The 19,951-nt window shown below is 45.3% G+C and overlaps 1 protein-coding gene across 2 annotated transcripts in view; it reads right to left on the minus strand.

The window, feature by feature from the left end:
- Positions 1 to 19,951, minus strand: part of ctnna2 (catenin (cadherin-associated protein), alpha 2) — a 665,994-nt gene that overhangs the window by 25,151 nt on the left and 620,892 nt on the right. For both annotated transcript variants that reach the window (XM_036933400.2, XM_036933401.2), the window contains 2 exons: positions 14,581 to 14,732; positions 9,769 to 9,882 (listed from right to left, as the gene is read on the minus strand). In XM_036933400.2, the coding sequence (XP_036789295.1) occupies positions 9,769 to 9,882; positions 14,581 to 14,732 (266 nt within the window). The remainder of the gene's footprint in view (positions 1 to 9,768; positions 9,883 to 14,580; positions 14,733 to 19,951) is intronic.

Here is a 19,951-nt window from a genome sequence, read left to right on the forward strand (position 1 = left end):
GTGGGTGAGAACAGCGGTAGGTAAAACCTAAACACACGGCACAGTGTTAGTCTGTAATTAAACCCAACAGGAACCAAAATTACAAGTGAAGAGGGAAAATCCTCAGGGGAAGCTTTATCCTGTAGCACTCTTCATAGACACTGAATACAGACACGCTCTGTTAAATATCGCATTTAATGTGAGACTGAGCAGCCAAACAGAGGGCAGGTGGGAGGAAGTCCTGTATGAAACTCCAAGTGGAATCAATCGCGACAGGTTAGTGCATACAGCGAGAGAGAGACGACCCCATCCTGACCGTGAGCGACCCTCCCCCAGACAGTTGCGAAGGGAAATGGGGGCTCGGCTCAGCACCACGGACCCCCACAGTCAGGGGTCAGACATTAGAATTCCCTTCCTGCCACATCTTTTATTCACGGATCACTAATTATACGGGGTGCCAGCAGAGCGGAGGCAGGTGGATTGTGAGTATGGGGTCTATTCATTAATGCACACCGTAGCAAAATGTTTTGTAACCAAAAACAAAGGTTTCTTAGCTATACACCAGGCTCAACATCGACAGTGAAGAGGCGACTCCGGGATGCTGGCCTTCTAGGCAGAGTTGCAAAGAAAAAGCCATATCTCAGACTGGCCAATAAGAAGAACATTTTAAGACGGGCAAAAGAACATAGACATTGGACAGAGGAAGTCTGCCTAGAAGGCCAGCAACCCGGAGTCACCTCTTCACTGTTGACGTTGAGACTGGACAGAGGAAGTCTGCCTAGAAGGTCAGCAACCCAGAGTCACCTCTTCACTGTTGACGTTGAGACTGTTGTTTTGCGGGTACTATTTAATGAAGCTGCCAGTTGAGGAATTGTGAGGCATCTTTTTCTCAAACGAGACACTAATGTACTTGTCCTCTTGCTCAGTTGTACACCGGGGCCTCCCACTTCTCTTTCTATTCTGGTTTGACCAGTTTGCGCTGTTCTGTGAAGGGAGTAGTACACAGAGATCTCCAGTTCTCGGCAATTTCTCGCATGGAATAGCCTTCATTTCTCAGAACAAGAATAGATTGATGAGTTTCAGAAGAAAGGTCTTTGTTTCTAGCCATTTGGAGCCTGTAATCAAACCCACAAATGCTGATGCTCCAGATACTAAAGAAGGCCAGTTTTCAGCTGTGCTTTCATAGTTGCAAAGAGGTTTTCTAATGATCAATTTGCCTTTTAAAATTAGACACTTGGATTAGCTAACACAACGTGCCATTGGAACACAGGAGTGATGGTTGCTGATAATGGGCCTCTGTACGCCTATGTAGATATTCCACGCCTATGTAGACGTTTCCAGCTACAATAGTCAAAAACAAGAACATTTTTAAGTGACCCCAAACTTTTGAACGGTAGTGTATTTCTCCAGTATATTTGATATATTACAGTGTATGTATGCACTGTGTGAATCAGCAGAATGTATGTACTGTGTTGAAATCCTCACTCCTGTTCAGAAATCAGAAACCACACTGAAAACGGCCGTGGACAAGCTGACAGAGAAATCCCTCTTTGCTGCTTATTCCCCACCAGTGAAGTTGCTGACCAAGACATTCTGAAACCTGAGTTGTTGACCAGATCGAACCACGTATTTTAAAATATTAGAGGTTATCACTCTGTTAAACATCATGTTAAACATCAGTAGTTTTCAACCGTGAGCTCTAGAATTATTGGTTGTGGTGACGAGATAGAAACCTTCCCATGTCAACCAATCTAATGTATTGTAATGTACATGTATTGTCAAGGTGTTTGTTGAAGCACAAACCCTTACACCGAGGTGTATTGGATCTGGATAAACTGTGAAAGATTCATTGAGTTTTCTCATCACTCCTCTATACATCTGAATGCAATACTTAATCTTAATTTTGGAGCTAGGAATACATTGACATACATGGTAGATTTCAACACTACCATACTCCCAACCCTCTCAAATATCTTAGAAAAAGCTGTTGCGCAGCGAACTCAGGGCGCAAACAATGTATACGAAACACTTCAGTCTGGTTTTTAGACCCCATCATAGCACTGAGACTGCATTCATGAAGGTGGTAAATTACCTGTTAATGGCGTCAGACCGAGGCTCTGCGTCTGTCCTCGCACTGCTAGACCTCAGTGCTGCTACTGATACCATCGATCACCACATTCTTTTGGAGAGATTGGAAACCCAAATTGGTCTACAAGGACAAGTTCTGGCCTGGTTTAGATCTTATTTGTCGGGAAAGATATCAGCTTGCCTCTGTGGATGGTTTTTCCTCTGAGAAATCAACTGTACATTTCAGTGTTCCTCAAGGTTACGTTTTAGGATCACTATTTTATTCACTATATATATATTTTTTTCCTTTTTTTCTCTCCCCAAATTTGTGGTATCCAATTGTTAGTATTTACTATCTTGTCTCATCGCTACAACTCCCGTACTGGCTCGGGAGAGACAAAGGTCGAAAGCCATGCGTCCTCCGAAACACAACCCAACCAAGCCGCACTGCTTCTTAACACAGCGCGCATCCAACCCGGAAGCCAGCCGCACCAATGTGTTGGAGGAAACACCGTGCACCTGGCGACCTGGTTAGCGTGCACTGCGCCCGGCCCGCCACAGGAGTCGCTAGTGCACGATGAGACAAGGATATCCCTACCGGCCAAACCCTCCCTAACCCGGACGACGCCACGGCCAATTGTGCGTTGCCCCATGGACCTCCCAGTCGCGGCCGGCTGCGACAGAGCCTGGGCGCGAACCCAGAGTCCCTGGTGTCACAGCTAGCACTGCGATGCTAGCGATTTTACCTCTTGGTGATGTAATTCGGAAATATAATGTTAACTTTCACCGCTATGCGTATGCTACACAGCTGTACATTTCGATGAAACATGGAGAAGCCCCAAAATTGCCCTCCTTGGAAGCCTGTGTTTCAGACATAAGGAAGTGGATGGCGGAACATGTTTTACTTTTAAACTTGGACAAAACAGAGATATTAGTCCTAGGTCCCAAGAAACAAAGAGATCTTCTGTTGGATCTGACAATTAACCTTAATGGTTGTACAGTCGTCTCTAGTTTCCTGCTGGCTGTTTAGTTCCACACCTTAACTTAGTATGTTCAAATGGAGAGCTACACTACTAATAAATCAATCAGCAACATCACTTGCAACTTGGTCACAGCAGCAAAGCCTTTTGGGGTGTGGAGTCTTTTTTGGAGGCAGACATTTTGAGCTACCCCCTTTAGAGGGAAGCAGGCAGTTGAAAGAAGTTCTTCCCAACCAAGTTCACCTTTCTCCGGGGGCACTATGACCAGACCTGGTCTAGCTTGAATCTGGAAGGCCATTTACTCATACTGATACAGGACATGTCAGTCAATGACAGTGAACCACAGTGAAAACTAAACAACTAAAATGAAACATAAAGGATCTTGGTCAGCTAGCAACTGCAAACACAACAAAGACAAAAAGCAGAGGTAGAAAAAAAGGTTGGCAACATGGCCAGCTCTGGCTGTACAGCTGTCACACATCTTTATCGAGTCTAATTGGAGAGTCACAACCCCAAACAGCGAAGCCTTATGGGAATTTGCATTTTGGTATCATATTTAGGAGTTCCCACAATACACATAACAAACCAACTTTAATATGTGGTTTGTGATGAAGTCTACTTAAATAGGTCAACTGTTGCTTAACTGTGTCACCTCTTACTTCGATCAATTAAGTGTTTACCATTACTGTAGAAAGTGTACAAACAACTTCACAGGTCTGGTTCCAATTCCTCCGCTGAATTAAAGGGAGTCTACCCCAACTGTCAATGACATGAAGATGGCGGCTCAAAAGGTTCGCTTAGTCCTCAAACTTTCTCAATGGTGATTTACAAAGAAACACAGGGGCCAATTGGGATGTCACAATAGGAGGGGTGGGGGGGTACTAGGCGAGAATATTTTCTTCTTCTCCCACTCTCCAGAATTCACTTATCCCAAAATCCCTTCCTCTGCTTACTGATAACAACAAGAGCGGGCCTTGGGAGCTTAGCGCAGTGGCAAATCCCATCCTATAGAGCACGTGCCAATACACTCGACGGCTCGGCAGGGATTAGACACGGCGCTTTCTGGGTTTCTTCACAGGCAGGGGCATCGCGAAATGACTTTAATTTGTTTCATTTGAAATAAAATGCCCAGACACTAGCGAGATCAATTTTATGGCTGACCTATCAAGGGCTTTGTGTGTGTGTGTGCGTGTCTCTCTGTGTGTGTTTGCGTGTAAGCAAAAAAAGAAACGTCCTCTCACTGTCAACTGCGTTTATTTTCAGCAAACTTAACATATGTAAATATTTGAATGAACATAAAAAGATTCAACAACTGAGACATAAACTGTTCCACAGACATGTGACTAACAGGAATGTAATAATGTGTCCCTGAACAAAAGGGGGGGGGGGGGGATCAAAAAAGTAACAGTCAGTATCTGGTGTGGCCACCAGCTGTATTAAGTACTGAATTGCATCTCCTACTCATTGACTGCACCAGATGTGCCAGTTCTTGCTGTGAGATGTTACCCCACTCTTCCACCAAGGCACTTGCAAGTTCCTGGACATTTCTGGGGGGAATGGCCCTAGCCCTCACCCTCCGATCCAACAGGTCCCAGATGTGCTCAATGGGATTTTGCTTGCCATGGCAGAACACTGACATTCCTGTCTTGTAGAAAATCACGCACAGAACAAGCAGTATGGCTGGTGGCATCGTCATGCTGGACGGTCATGTCAGGATGAGCCTGCAGGAAGGGTACCACATGAGGGAGGAGGATGTATTCCCCGTAACGCACAACGTTGAGATTGCCTGCAATGACAACAAGCCCAGTCCTCCACCTCCAAATCGATCCCGCTCCAGAATACAGGCCTCGGTGTAACGCTCATTCCTTCGTCGATAAACGCGAATCCGACCATCACCTCTGGTGAGACAAAACCGGAACTTGTCAGTGAAGAGCACTTTTTGCCAGTCCTGTCTGGTCCAGCGATGGTGGGTTTGTGCCCATAGGATGTTGTTGCCATCCTGGACCTGTCCCGCAGGTGTTGTTACACATGGTCTGCCACTGCGAGGATGATCAGCTTTCCGTCCTGTCTCCATGAAGCTTGGTCTTAGCCGTCTCACAGTACGGACATTGCAATGCATTGCCCTGGCCTATCTGCAGTCCTCATGCCTCTTTGCAGCAGGCCTAAGGAACGTTCACGCAGATGAGCAGGGACCCTGGACATCTTTCTTTTGGTGTTTTTCAGAGCCTGTAGAAAGGCCTCTTTAGTGTCCTAAGTTTTTATAACTGTGACATTAATTGCCTACCGTCAGTAAGCTGTTAGTGTCTTAAAGACCGTTCCACAGGTGCATGTTCATTAATCGTTCATGGTTCATTGAACAAGCATGGGAAACAAGTGTTTAAACCCTTTACAATGAAGATCTGTGAAGTTATTTGGATTTTTACGAATTATCTTTGAAAGACAGGGTCCTGAAAAAGGGACGTTTTTTCGCTGAGTTTATGTGCGCGTCTCTATGTGTGAGCGTGTGTCTCTCCGTCTCTGAGTGAGTATGTGTGTGTTTGTCTCTCTGTGAGTATGTGTGTGTCTCTCTGTCTCTGTGTAAGTATGTGCGTCTCTCTGTCTCTGTGTAAGTATGTGTGTGTCTCTCTGTCTCTGTGAGTATGTGTGTGTCTCTCTGTCTCTGTGTAAGTATGTGTGTGTCTCTCTGTCTCTGTGTAAGTATGTGTGTGTCTCTCTGTCTCTGTGAGTATGTGTGTGTCTCTCTGTCTCTGTGTAAGTATGTGCGTCTCTCTGTCTCTGTGTAAGTATGTGTGTGTTTGTCTCTCTGTGAGTATGTGTGTGTCTCTCTGTCTCTGTGAGTATGTGTGCGTCTCTCTGTCTCTGTGTAAGTATGTGTGTGTCTCTCTGTCTCTGTGTACGTATGTGTGTCTCTCTGTCTCTGTGTGAGTATGTGTGTGTTTGTCTCTCTGTGAGTATGTGTGCGTCTCTCTGTCTCTGTGTAAGTATGTGCGTCTCTCTGTCTCTGTGTAAGTATGTGTGTGTCTCTCTGTCTCTGTGTGTGTCTCTCTGTCTCTGTGTAAGTATGTGCGTCTCTCTGTCTCTGTGTAAGAATGTGTGTGTCTCTCTGTCTCTGTGTGTGTCTCTCTGTCTCTGTGTAAGTATGTGTGTGTCTCTGTCTCTTTGTAAGTATGTGTGTATCTCTGTCTCTGTGTGAGTATGTGTGTGTCTCTGTCTGTGTGTAAGTATGTGTGTCTCTCTGTCTCTGTGTAAGTATGTGTGTGTCTCTCTGTCTCTGTGTAAGTATGTGTGTGTCTCTCTGTCTCTGTGAGTATGTGTGTGTCTCTGTCTCTGTGTGAGTATATGTATGTCTCTGTCTCTGTGTAAGTATGTGTGTGTCTCTCTGTCTGTGTGAGTATGTGTGTGTCTCTCTGTCTCTGTGTGAGTATGTGTGTGACTCTCTGTCTCTGTGTAAGTGGAGAACAAAAAGAGAGAGAGAGGGGCCATCTCCTGTGTGTTGTGACAACCAGGAAGAGCCACTCGAGGAACAATGGGGGGGGGGCAGAGAGACCAAAAGGAAGAGAAATAAAGTCTTGTTCACACTGGAGAAGCAACACAATGGCAGTGTAATAATTGTTGTGCAGTCAAATTGATCAGACATTTCCGTTGCATCACACCCGTAGTGTCAGAATGTGAGATAGAGACAGAGGGAGGGAAAGAAAGAGTGAGTGGGAGGCTAACCTGGTGTCGTGTGGTTTGTGTGTGTTTGACGCAAAGAGAGACCCACTGGGCACAGATGTCAGTTAAACGTCTAGTTTGGATGTACATTCGGTTGAATTGTCAACTAACGTGAATTCAACATGAAATCAAGCAAACAGTCCACCCTTTCACTGGATTTAAGTTCAAAGTGGGTGGAAAAAATGACATAATTCCCTTATGTTGATAACGCCTTGCAAATCTAATTCCACATTGATTCAACGTCTTCACATAGATGTATTTTTTTTTGGGGGGGGGGGGGGGGGGGGGGGTTGAAATGATGTGAAAACACTGTCGATTGAAGCAGTTCTTGCCCAGTGGGGAGTAGCTGACCTCGTGTCAGCGCGGTGTGTGCTGCATGATACCCTTACACATGCCCAGCGTGACAGGAACAGTGGGTGTAAACCTGGACATGCTCGCCATGTCGGCTCACACTGAGAAGACACAGAAGATGGCCGATCACCTTTCCTCTTGTCTCGTCTAATAACAACACACGCTGTGGTGTACCATTGTGCACTTCGCGTGACCCGGGAGAAGGTAAACAGGGTTTACCGTGACATGACAGGTTAGGGGCAGGACACCCGTGGGCAGGACACCCGTGGGCAGGACACCCGTGGGCAGGACACCCGTGGGCCGGACACCCGTGGGCCGGACACCCGTGGGCCGGACACCCGTGGGCAGGACACCCGTGGGCAGGACACCCGTGTCCAGGCTAACCGCATCTTTTATGTATGTAGTTTTTATGTGAAAATGTGAGTCTACGTGTTTGGGTTTATCAGCAAATATACTGCACGTGTGTGTGTGCGTGTGTGCGCACGTGTGTGTGTGTGTGTGTGTGTGTGTGTGAGTGTGATAGCAAGCATGTCTATATATCATGTGCATGTCTACATTTCTAAATGAACAGCACCGATTCATTTCAAGTGGCATCCATTTTCAACATGAGACTCGGGAGCATGCACCTCAAACTAACCAGCAGCAGGAGTTGCGTAGGCACTTGTGTGTGATGCGTTTGAGCTCAGATGGCCTTCGCTGCAGGAGGTCGTGTGTGTGTGTGGGTGCGCGTGTGTGTGCGCGTGTGTGAGCCACGGGACACCGTGGGACGACTCAGTGGGATTCGATGAGACCCAACTGTACCCACTTCTCACCCTGGCGAAACAGGCACTGGAGCCCCTGCCAGACCCCATACCAGTGTCCCAGAACAACGGCTGTTTATGCTCCCAAAAGTACAATGCTGTACCCACCTTATGGCCAAAGTTAGTTGTTATAATCATGGAGTTTGACATAACCGTTCTCTCTGTTTGTTTTCACCTCCTTTTAACTTTTTGATGGGTTAGTTTGGAGAGAGATATAGTGGTGGTGTGTGTGTTTATGAGGCCGGTTGGTGCCAACAGGCTTTGGTTTAATTTCAGTGTTTCCCCTCTCCAATCCATTTCCCATTCATAATGCCAACTCTCTCTCTCTCTCTCTCTCTCTCTCTCTCTCTCTCTCACACACACTCTTTCTCTCTCTCACATACACTCTTTCTCTCACTCACATGCACTCTTTCTCTCTGTCACACACTCTTTCTCTCTCACACACACTCTTTCTCTTTCTCACATACACTCTTTCTCTCACACACACACTCTTTCTCTCTCACACACACTCTTTCTCTCTCTCTCTCACACACACTCTTTCTCTCTCTCACACACACTCTTTCTCTCTCACACACTCTTTCTCTCTCTCACACACTCTTTCTCTCTCTCACACACACTCTTTCTCTCTCACACTCACTCTTTCTCTCTCTCACATACTCTTTCTCTCTCTCACACACACTCTTTCTCTCTCTCACACACTCTTTCTCTCTCTCACACACACTCTTTCTCTCTCTCACACACACTCTTTCTCTCTCTCACACACACTCTTTCTCTCTCTCACACACACACGCTTTCTCTCTCACAGACTCTCTTTCTCTCTCTCACACACACTCTTTCTCTCTCTCACACACACTCTTTCTCTCTCTCACTCACACTCTTTCTCTCTCTCACACACACTCTTTCTCTCTCTGTGTCACACACACACTCTTTCTCTCTCACACAGACTCTCTTTCTCTGTCTCCCGGACTCCCTCCGACTTTGAGGAAGGCTTCCTAGCAGCAGCAGGCCTCTCAGGATGAGGGGAGGCATGAGGCCAAACCTTTTCCTACCACCCGGCATTCCACAATCCAACCTCAGCAGCCAACCACTCTCCCTGCTGTAGGGGTGGTAAGCACTGATACCCTTTAATGTACTTTAAGCAGTGCCCCTGTGTACAAATAATACATGGAAAAAAACACTAATGTGCACAAAGCCCAAAGCCCCATGTGATCACTGGCACCATCCAGGCTTGGCACGGGTCGAGTGTGCATTCCCGGTAATATCGGAGGGGGGATACGGTAATTGCCACGGCTTCATTTGCGCTCGCAATTTTACACCCGTCTCTCCCCCCGAGTGGGATCATGCTTTAGTCATTTCAAAACAATCAAACTAGGCTATGATCATTTCAATGTACTTTTCATTCTCCGTATGATGGAATCCTGTGATATTAAGATGTTATGTTGAACAAGAGAGAAATTGAAGTGGTGCAACAAGAGGCTTTGGGTAATGAAAGGGAAGGCCGACTTACAATATGACTCACTACAACAATACCCTTTTCACATTACTGAGCATGAGCTAAACTGAGCCAAGCCTAGGTTTACCTTGCTGACCTGGTTACGAATCCACCAGAGTTGCTGGAACTGTGCAGGGAAGGACAATGTGAAAGACCTTTGTGATAAATAGGGGTATCCTTGGGCACATCGGAAATGGCACCCTATTCCCTACGCAGGGCACCTCTTGACTCAAAAGTAGTGCGCGATATTGGGTCCCATTTCCGACTCAACCATAATCATGTTCCTATGCAGCGAGCTATGGAATGTTCCAGAGCAGGTTCTGGACTGGGGTTCTAGTGTATGGCTCTAGTGGGGTTCGAGATCTGGTTCGAGAGTTCCACTCACCCTGGCGCTCTGTCCGGCGATGAGCTGGTCGTCCTCCGTCTGGACGCTGGTCCTGCTGCGAGCGTCGTAGTCCTCCTGCTCAAAGTCTGAGTCATCTTCCAGCTCCTCAGGTGTCTACAGAGAAAGGTGAAGAGGGGATGGAGAGGGAAAAGAGAGAGGGGGGGGAAGAGATAGGGGATAGAGAGGGGGGATGCAAAAGGGGTAGGAGAGAGAAAGAAGGAGAAAGTATTAGGGAGAGAAGGGAAAGGTGTGTGGGGCATAAGAAGAGAAATAGAAGATGTAGGAGAGAGAGATAAAAACATGATGACTGTTAGACCAACAGCTGCAGTGTCACACAACACAGATTTTTTTTGGTAGATCAGTCCTCAGACACATCTCTATCTCCACTCTCCCTCTACTGTACTTCTCACTCACACACTTCTTCTTCAGCTTCCGTGTCCTGGGTTGAGTCTATTCTCAGCCAGAGTCTGAGGGCAGATAGGCCTTACCGTCACGCGAGGGGTGGCTGGCAGGAGATGTCACACAACTAACAGCAAGTCAGATCTCCTTGTGTTGAATTATTCAGACCCCTTTTTTTATATGCTTTATACACTCTGATTTCAAGTCCCTTGCATCATTGTTTTTAAGACACCACGCACCATAAGAGCATTATAAAGCTGCCTGAAATCGTGGGATCAAACGGCACAAAGAGAAAAGGGCGGGAAGGGTAAATGGCCTCAAGAGATTCTGTGATTTCGATTTTTTTCTTCTTCAGTCTTCAACTTGTTGTCAACTGCTATCTCACAACGAGACAGGGTGAGGACGAGACAGATGTTCTAGACTGGCAGGACTCAGGGACTAATCGGTTAATGTGTTCGACCAATGAAGAGCAGGGATCTGGGGCTTCCGGGCCAATCGGGAGGCAGTTAGCTGAGGAGAAGGCCGGGATGAGTGGCTCAGTCGCCCACCTGTCTGTCTGTTTGTCAACGACATGTCTACCGTCATGGCAACACTGTAAACATCATCTATACAGTCCTCGTCTCCAGACATAACAACCTCCTCTACAAGCTGAAGAGGCCACTCGTCTGAAAAGATGGTTTAATACCTGCTTCTCTCGAAAACAAACCGAATTTCTCGCAAATCCACCACACAAACATGAAGACGTTACAGTTGTGCGCCTCTACACGACACAAGGGCAGGCATGATAACAGACTCTATATCCGACAATATCAATATCTCGCACATCCGTTCTTTGCGTGGTACATAGAGGAAGACGAGGAGAAGACTGCGATGTGTGTGCGTTCCATATACATGGGAGACGGCGCTTGGAGCGGCTGTTCAACGAGCTCCTGACCAGTTCTGCTATTCAGTGTGTGTTTCTGCGCTGATCTGAGCTTTTTGGACCTCATGCTTTCACCATCGTTTCCTATGACCGATCGTTACTCATTGTGTGTCTATTATTACGTGTTGTACTTTTCTATTATTTCTCTATTTTATTTTTCTCTACATTGTCGGGAAGAGGCCATGAGCAAGCATTTCACTGTTAGTCCACACCTGTTGTTTACAAAGCATGCGATGAATACAATTGTATTTTATTTGATGGCAGCCCATTCCCTATATAATGCACGACTTTTGACCAGAGCACTATGAGCCCTGATCAAAAGTAGTGCACTATAAAAGGGAATGGGGTGCCATTTGGGACGCAACCTGGATGGGGTTTGACTGCTTGCATCTCCTGCAGGTTAATTATTTCCCCTTTGTTCCTCGAAGAATGGATGTGTGCTCCCTTTGTGTGTGAAAATGAGCGTGAACATTGAAGCCTTGTTTTAGTTGAATTGCGTGGCACGTTTCATTTTCTGGAGTGGACATATAGCAGATGTCTGCGGACGTGTGTATGTGTGTGTTTGAGTGTGTGTTTGAGTGTGTGTGTGTGTGTGTGTGTGTGTGTGTGTGTGCGCGCGCGTGTGCGTTTGTGTGCGTGTGGAATGCTATTTAATTAACCCTCTACACACACACCCGACCATACTCAACTTCTGAAATGAACACCATGGAGAATTGCCCCCATAATCCATTGCTGTTGTAGGGTACAACGAGGCCCTGGCAGCAGATTCTAAAGAAATCATTTTCTAAAGAAATCCATGTACACCAGCTTACACGGGAGCAAAAAACACACCACAAAAACATTCTTCAGACGTTTCATATGAAAGGCGACACATTGTATTACGGAAGTTAGGCTACACAATGACGAGAAATCATAGATAGTCCTCCAAGCCTCCAAGAGTAATTTAACTTGGAAATAGATTATGAGGCTGGTGGGTCAGTCTCGGGCCAGTTCAAAGCCCCTGTTTTACATTATTTACCAACATCAAATTATTTCCACGTAATTAGATTTCTCTCGCAACTGCACTGGGAAACCTTCCAGCAGTCCAAAGTTGAATACACAAATTTGCATGGTGGTATTGGGAGAAGAGGAGGGTATGAAAAGAGATAAAACACTAGACAAACAACATCTATTAGGCCTACCATAGTGGATACAGTGCGGTGTGGCTGAGTCTACAAAATTACTTTGTAATAGGCTTTGTTGTAACATCGATACAGAAGTCTAGCCTGGAACTAGTCTTACAGTATTATGTTACAAGTAAACAAGTCTTGTCAGAGGAGCCTGTAGGGTAGCAGCCTAATTCCATTTTTTTGTAGCATCCCCTTGGACAGGAAGTTAGTCTATCTCTAGGTCATACCCCCAATCCATGTCCGTAATGCTGAGTGCCAAGCAGAGAGGTATCGTGTACCATTTTTAGAGTTTTTGGTATGACTCAACCAGGGATTGAACCCTCAACCTTCCAATCTCAGGGTGGATACTGTAACCACAAGGCCACTGAGTTGGTCTATTCTAACCAGCCCTAAAGTGTTATGTCCTATGCATCAAAGCTGGGATCGAGAGACTGAAAAACAGCTTCTGTCTCAAGGCCATCAGTTAAACAGCCATCACTAGCACAGAGAGGTTGCTGCCTAGAACCAGTCTTGAAATCCTTTTCCACTTCAATAAATGGATCACTAGTCACTTTAATAAGGTTTCCATATCTTGCATTACTCATCTCATATGTATATACTCTATTTTATACCATCTATTGCATCTTGCTTATGCCACTCAGTCATATTCCTAATCCATTATTTAGATTTGTGGTTATTAGGTAGTTGTTGTGGAATTGTTAGATTACATGTGTCGTAGCTGAATCAGAATGAGTTAGGTAACATAGATACATAAGATGTTTTATTTACTTTCATAATATGCTTATGTGAGATACTTGTCATTAGAATGTCTCTTTTTGGACTATACTGTCGCCAGTTGCATTTTTCTCTAGGGAAAAGTCACTTGGGGCCCAGAGAGGGGAGAGGTCGGAATGGAACATTGTCTTCATATGTGAATGTATCTGTTAAACCATATGATGGGGAGATGTCGTGGAAAATTGCAAGATTATGCTATAGTGCTTGTAAGATTATTTTATAATCTTTGTATTGCATTAGAATGGTTGGTTTATTCGACAGAATAGAAGCTGTCGAATATTGCGTGTGTGTGTTCCACTGAGGATGGGCCTCTATGAGGTAGCACTGACAGAGGAGATTTACGATGTCTTTGGCCAATAAAGCCTAAAGATAGTGAGCTAATGTTTTGGTACTATGAAGTACCTGGAACGAGATTAGAATCTTGTTTTAGAGACCAAACTGAACGATAATTTATAGCTAATGCTACCTGGCTAACAGGATACTCATCTCTCAAGTAAAAGGCCCTTTGTGAAGTTTCTGAGATCTGTGGTTCGTCATGTAAGTTGAGAGGGGTGTATCTTGGCTATAAAATATTATCTTATAGGCACTCTCAGAATTCATTTATAGACACTGAATTGATCTGAGAGTCAAAGGTAGCTCATTTTATTAAATATGAAGTTTAAATATAACTCTGACACACACACACACACACACACACACACACTCAAACACACACTCAAACACACACGTACACACGTCCGCAGACATCTGCTATATGTCCACTCCAGAAAATGGAACGTGCCAAATGGAACGTGGTTTGTAAACTCTCCTCATTTAGTAAACAGGAAAATACCACAACACATGTTAGATTTTTTTACCTTTATTTTACTAGGCAAGTCAGTTAACAAGTTCTTATTACAATGACAGTAATAGTGGGTTAACCGCCTTGTTCAGGCAGAACAATAGACTTTTAATTTGTCAGCTCTGGGATTCGATCCAGCAACCTTTCGGTTACCGGCCCAACGCTAAAATCACAAGGCTACCTGCCGCCCCAGATAATGCTGCATTGTCGGAACTAGAAGCATAACAATTCGCTACACTCGCAATAACTACTGCTAACCATGTGTATGTGACCAATACAATTTGATTTGATTTGATTTCTTATGAACCGTAAAGTTCTTTGTAATTTAATTTCCATGTTATTTAATTTCTTACTCGCTAACATCAAATCAGGGAGATTGTTTGTGTTTCATCTTGGGAAAATGGACATTTCATGTGACCTCACGCAGGACACATTCTTAGAATTGGAGATTTTTGATGTTGTTGAAAATGGACATTTCGGCAGTCATAGGTGCGAATCCTTATGTACACTTGGTCATGCATTGATGTCAATGAGAGAAAAAGAGTGTCTCAATTGGCACCCATATTCCTATATAGCGCACTACTTTTTATGGGCTCTGGTCAAAAGTAGTGTACTATAATAGGAATAGCCCTGTGTAATTATATACGGAGTCTGTTCCCAGCATGCTTTGAGAAGCGGGAGAGGAGGAAATGAGGAAGTGGACCCACCCTGATCATAAGAACGGCTTTCCGGATGTCACGCACGCCGTCGTAGACCAGGCGGGACGCGTCGATGAACTCGTTCTCCTCGAAGGTCTGTGGGGGGTTTGTGCTCAGTGCCTCGATGGCCACCTCCACTTGTTCAGCGAAACGGGGCATGACTGGAAGAAGGGAGGGAGAGGGAGGGAGGGAAAGGAGATAACAATAAGAATGGCGACCAGAACTTACTTGACTCGGGTGCACTCACTTAATTTATTTTTATATTTTAGGCAACATGTCCTGCTACAGCGTTGCAGCAGGTGCCTTCCTCAGTGTGTGTGTGAGAAACAGACAGAGAGAGAGAGAGAGAGAGAGAGAGAGAGAGAGAGAGAGAAGGATAAACAAAGGTGAAAAACAAGAGAAATGTCTGAAAAAACATCCCTCTAAAGTGTATCTTTCCCCCTGGGGTGGAACGGGCACATTGGTTTGAGAGAAAGGTGGAATACCGAAAGAGACGTGTGTGTGTCTATGTAAGACAATGTGTGGGTGTTCTATTCTCAAACCAAGGAGACACACTCTGCGTGTCAAATACATCTTCTGAAGGGAGGGTCCCAGCCTCTGTCAATGTAGCCTCTCGAGAAAAAGACGAGATGTCACCAGAAATCTGGTACCACAGGGATGGGGCGCCCGAGTGCCCTTCGCACGCCAATTAGCAGTTGCACCTTGGCTACACTACCAAGAGAGCGGCTGTCTGTCATCTATCACCGCGTGAGTGCTAGGATGCTAATGTGCTAGCTTTGATTGGCAGCCATTCACCTATTAATCTGTCAGTGCTAGCATGCTAGTACGCTAGCTCTGGTTGACAGCCACTCAAGTTAACAGGTTGCTGATGAGGGACTGGAAATTCATTGCCAAAACAAAAGGCTGCAAAACAAAAAGTTGCGAACTCCGACAATAACAATGGCTGGCATTTAGCGGGAATATTAGTTTGGCAAGCGTTGCCAACGGAGTATCTGTATGTTCTTTGTGCATTCACAGGAGGGGTGTTGAATTTGAATAAATGCCAGGGCAATCGTGCCGAATATATTCATGTTGAGTGGGACAGCTACATAATCATCTTCAGACGAATCGTGATGATCTGATGCAGGCAATGTTTAAAGGTCCAATGCAGCCATTTTTATCTCAATATCAAATCATTTCTGGGTAACAAGCAATAATTTTGCTAGGACTGTCTGGAAATGATCTGAGTGGTGAGGTGAAAACAGAAAACTAGCTGTTATTGGCATAAAGGTTTGGAACAGGCTTTTCAAATAGCTCTTAAACTAAAAGAGCGTTATCATAATTTTCACAATTTCACAGTGTTTTTGCAACCTCATAGTGTGGAAACCTATAAAACACAGGTAAGGCATGTTTTTCAACTGCACTGGGCCTTTAATAATTGTTTTAATGCTGTGGTTCTGCTTGAGCAATAACAGCTGAATCAATAGGTTACGCTTAAACCACCTGACAGAGAACAAACTGAGAGAACAAAACAATATTTAGGTGGATTGACACGACCTTGTTTGACCCAGTCTGATTAGAGCCGGCCAGTTCCCTTTTCACTGTCAAGTGGACACTAGGGACACATGCACGCGCACACACACACATGCGCGCGCAGACACACACACACACACACAGTATCCAATCCGCGTAGATAGACTCACTCGACTTATGTCGTGCCGCCTTCACAATTTCAGATTCAGCAGCAAGCGCCTCAGTCTACAGCTTGTACTCATTATCTGTCTACACTGAGCCGTCGTCTCATTTCAGAGGAGAAAAGGGGGTCAGTACAACAAGACGAGAGGCACTCGCAAAAACCTTCTGATGCATAAAGAAAAGAGAAAAACATGACATAATATTCTCAGAGCGGCTGTTGAAATACATATAAAATATTCAGAGAGGCATGATGAAACAAACACAATAAGAGGGATGAATTTGGAGAGGAGGTTGAATTTGGGCTCTGGATCACTGGTGAAGAAGAAGCACGTCTAATGAGAATGAGGGGAGGGAGGGGGAAAAACGACAACAACAACAAAGATTTTATGTGCTAGTGGATATGCCCCTGAAACCCCCGGCAAACACGCTGTGTGATATTATTGTCATTCTACTCAGAGCCCTCTCTCTCTCTCTCTCTCTCTCTCTCTCTCTCTCTCTCTCTCTCTCTCTCTCTCTCTTCTCTGTTCACCGTGAAGTGACGAAAATCAATTAGAAGCTTAAGTCAGAAAGGTAAATCAGACAAAAATACACATAAACGTATTAAAAACACTGGGGCTGGTTATTATACACCAAACATAAAAGGTGCTACAAAAACAGTTTTCCTTTTTTTCTCTCTAAAATTAATCTTTTTTTAATTCAGTTTAATCCACTTACTGGATTAGCGTAAAATAGGCTATTGGGAAAATTTGTGCAGGGCTAGGGTTTTTAAATAGAAATAGCTAAATGTTCTCCGAGACGCTTAATGAGCAAAGTTGCTGATGGTAAAGGAGCAATTTCACTCATTCCGGTTGAGAAATGATAAAGGGAATTAAACGTGACCGCGTTGGAATGGATTTGTTTTCCTCCCCCCTTCCCAAGCCCAACTATAAATCAAGAGAGAAGTCATGAAAGTACAATGAATGAAGTGAATGCTTAAATATTCGGCAAAGTGCTTAGTGGAACCAGAGTGGCAGAACGCAACACGCAGCCAACAAAGACATCCTCAAGGCCTAAGATCACAGGAGGACAGCGCTGCTCGCGTCGTGACATAATAGACTCCTCGTAGGAAAACAAAAAAAAAACACTTCCGACTTCCGCACAAACAAACCAAAAAGGCCGTAAATCGCAGAGTGCCATTAACCTTCAAACCGGAGCCGTCACTGTGATTTGTGTTTTCGCCTTATGGAAGGGAGGGAGGGAACACAGTGAGGGAGGGAACGCAGTGAGGGAGGAAACAGAGTGAGGGAGGAAACGGAGTGAGCGGAGTGAGGGAGGAAACTTGCCAAGTCTGACCGGAAGTATCTCTAGCCCCCCCCCCCCCCCCGCAAGTACACACACACGCGCACGCCCACACACACACACACACACACTTCTTTTTGATTTAGCTGCTGCTGAGACTTCTGCCTACGAGTGTCTCTCTGGGCGATCTAGTTTGCCCCAACCTCAGCTAAACTGTCTCACCTCGCTGTACATCCTATACTGCTGATTCCTACTCCAATACACTAGTCAGCTTTTTTGTCTATACCACCCACCCACTGCTGCTGAAGAAGCTTCTTCCCACCTTTCTCTCTTTCTTTCTCCCCCTCCCCTCTCCTCTTCTCTTTCCCTCCCTCTCTAACCCGCTCTCTCCTCTCCCCTCCCCTCCCCACCTCTCCTCTGCTCTCCTCTGGCTAGCCATCTGTGTCTCATTTATACTAAAACCCCCCCTTTCCATCATCATAACAACTGATGAAACTGAGAGAGAAAGAGTGACTCATTTCAAGCCACTGTCTGTGTAGCGTGGGAAACACCTGGGCAGGGTGATGCAACTTGGTGGCCATTTTGGAGCTTGTGTACTGCGAATTGGCACTCACAGCTGACAGGATTCTTGACTTAGCTATCACACTCTCCAGTCCTCTCCACAGTATCAGTCCATCCGTTGCTTTTGGTTGGGAAAAACAGCGAATGTAACTTGTGTTAGAGCTGACATAGCCTATCTGCCATTCATTACATTATTTTTGACTTTTAGTGCGTGTGTAATTACTCTCCCATATTCTAGACATACATTGAGAAACTCAAATGTCCATAAATTCCCTGGTATTCCCTGAAATCGCAGTTGGAGGATTCCTAGAATCTGTACGGAAATAGCAGGAAATCTGGAATTATCCAACCAAGATTTCTGGAAAACCAGGGAATTTATTACATGTTAATCATTTAGCAGATACTTTGATCCAGAGCAATTAGGGTTAAGTGCCTTGGTTAACGACACATCGACAGACTTTTCACCTAGTTGGCTCAGGGATTCGAACCAGCGACCTTTCAGTTATTGGCCCAACAATCTTAAACACTAGGCCATATATCAGCTTTATATCTACCTTGGGCAAAATCTTAATGATCAAGTAAAATGCAGGTGGGGAGAGGGAGAGAGAGAGCAGATAGAAAGGAGCGAGGAGAGGGCGAGAGAGAGATAACCCCTTTCCCATGAGGCTATTGATTTAGCCCCCCCCCCCCCCCCTTCAAGGACAAGCCTCAATCCCCAGGTCTGTGTGTGTGAAGTAGAATGTCTGTCAGGAATCTATGGCTCAGCTTAACGGAGTTGAGCAGTCTGCTTGTGTGTGTGTGTGTGTGTGTGTGTGTGTGTGTGTGTGTGTGTGTGTGTGTGTGTGCCCAGCACGACTGCCTGTACTACACCAAACTACAAATATAACTGGGTTCACTGTTGAGGAAGACAAAGGGCCATTAAGTGACATGGGTCAAAGGTGAGACACTTGTGATAAGCAGAGCGAGTTAGACAGCTTGACCATTTGAGGCCTGTCACTGGGGAGGTGAGTGACAGATTCTAGCGTTGAGTTAATAGCGCACAGAGATGCATAGGCACAAAATCACACACAAACACATACGCAAGAAGGCACACAGGCAAGCATGAATATGCAGACTCACGCAGACACATCTAGACTTGGCTTCGTCCCTTGAGGATCTCAGCCAGGCAGGTCAGAAGCTGATGGACACACTAACTAGCTGGTAGTCCTACAACAAACACACACACCACACACACACACACACCACACGAACACACACACGCAGGCACACACACACAGACACACACACACACACCTGGCTTTAGTTTACATAAAGTGCAACAGCAGTCCAGGACGCCACCTGTTCAGTCCTCTGCCACTGACTCTACCCTCTCCTCTCTCTCTCCTCCATTTTTCTCCTCATCAGTTGTTCTTTTCCCCCCTCCACCTCCATGTCTCACTATCTCTCCGCCAGCTTTCAGGAGGCACCAATTTAGCCTCTGACAGAGCAGGCCCCAGGCCCCAGGCCAAAACAGGCCACAGTGCCACCTTCAGTAGAGATTAGTCCACTTTAGATGTAGCTGGGAGAATAGATGTAGGCGGAAGGTATTATCTGTGGTCCAACCCTGGCCTCGTACTACCACACTGATCTTGTGAGGTTATACAGTCGTGGCCAAAAGTTTTGAGAATGACACAAATATTAATTTCCACAAAGTTTGCTTCTCCAGTTTCTTTAGATATTTCTGTCAGATGTTACTATGGAATACTGAAGTATATTGATAAGCATTTCATACGTGTCAAAGGCCTTTATTGACAATTACATGAAATTGATGCAAAGAGTCAATATTTGCAGTGTTGACCCTTCTTTTTCAAAACCTCTGCAATCCGCC

This window comes from Oncorhynchus mykiss, chromosome 10 (assembly GCF_057628025.1).
Source record: "Oncorhynchus mykiss isolate SJ-2025 chromosome 10, ASM5762802v1, whole genome shotgun sequence".
NCBI lineage: Eukaryota > Metazoa > Chordata > Actinopteri > Salmoniformes > Salmonidae > Oncorhynchus > Oncorhynchus mykiss.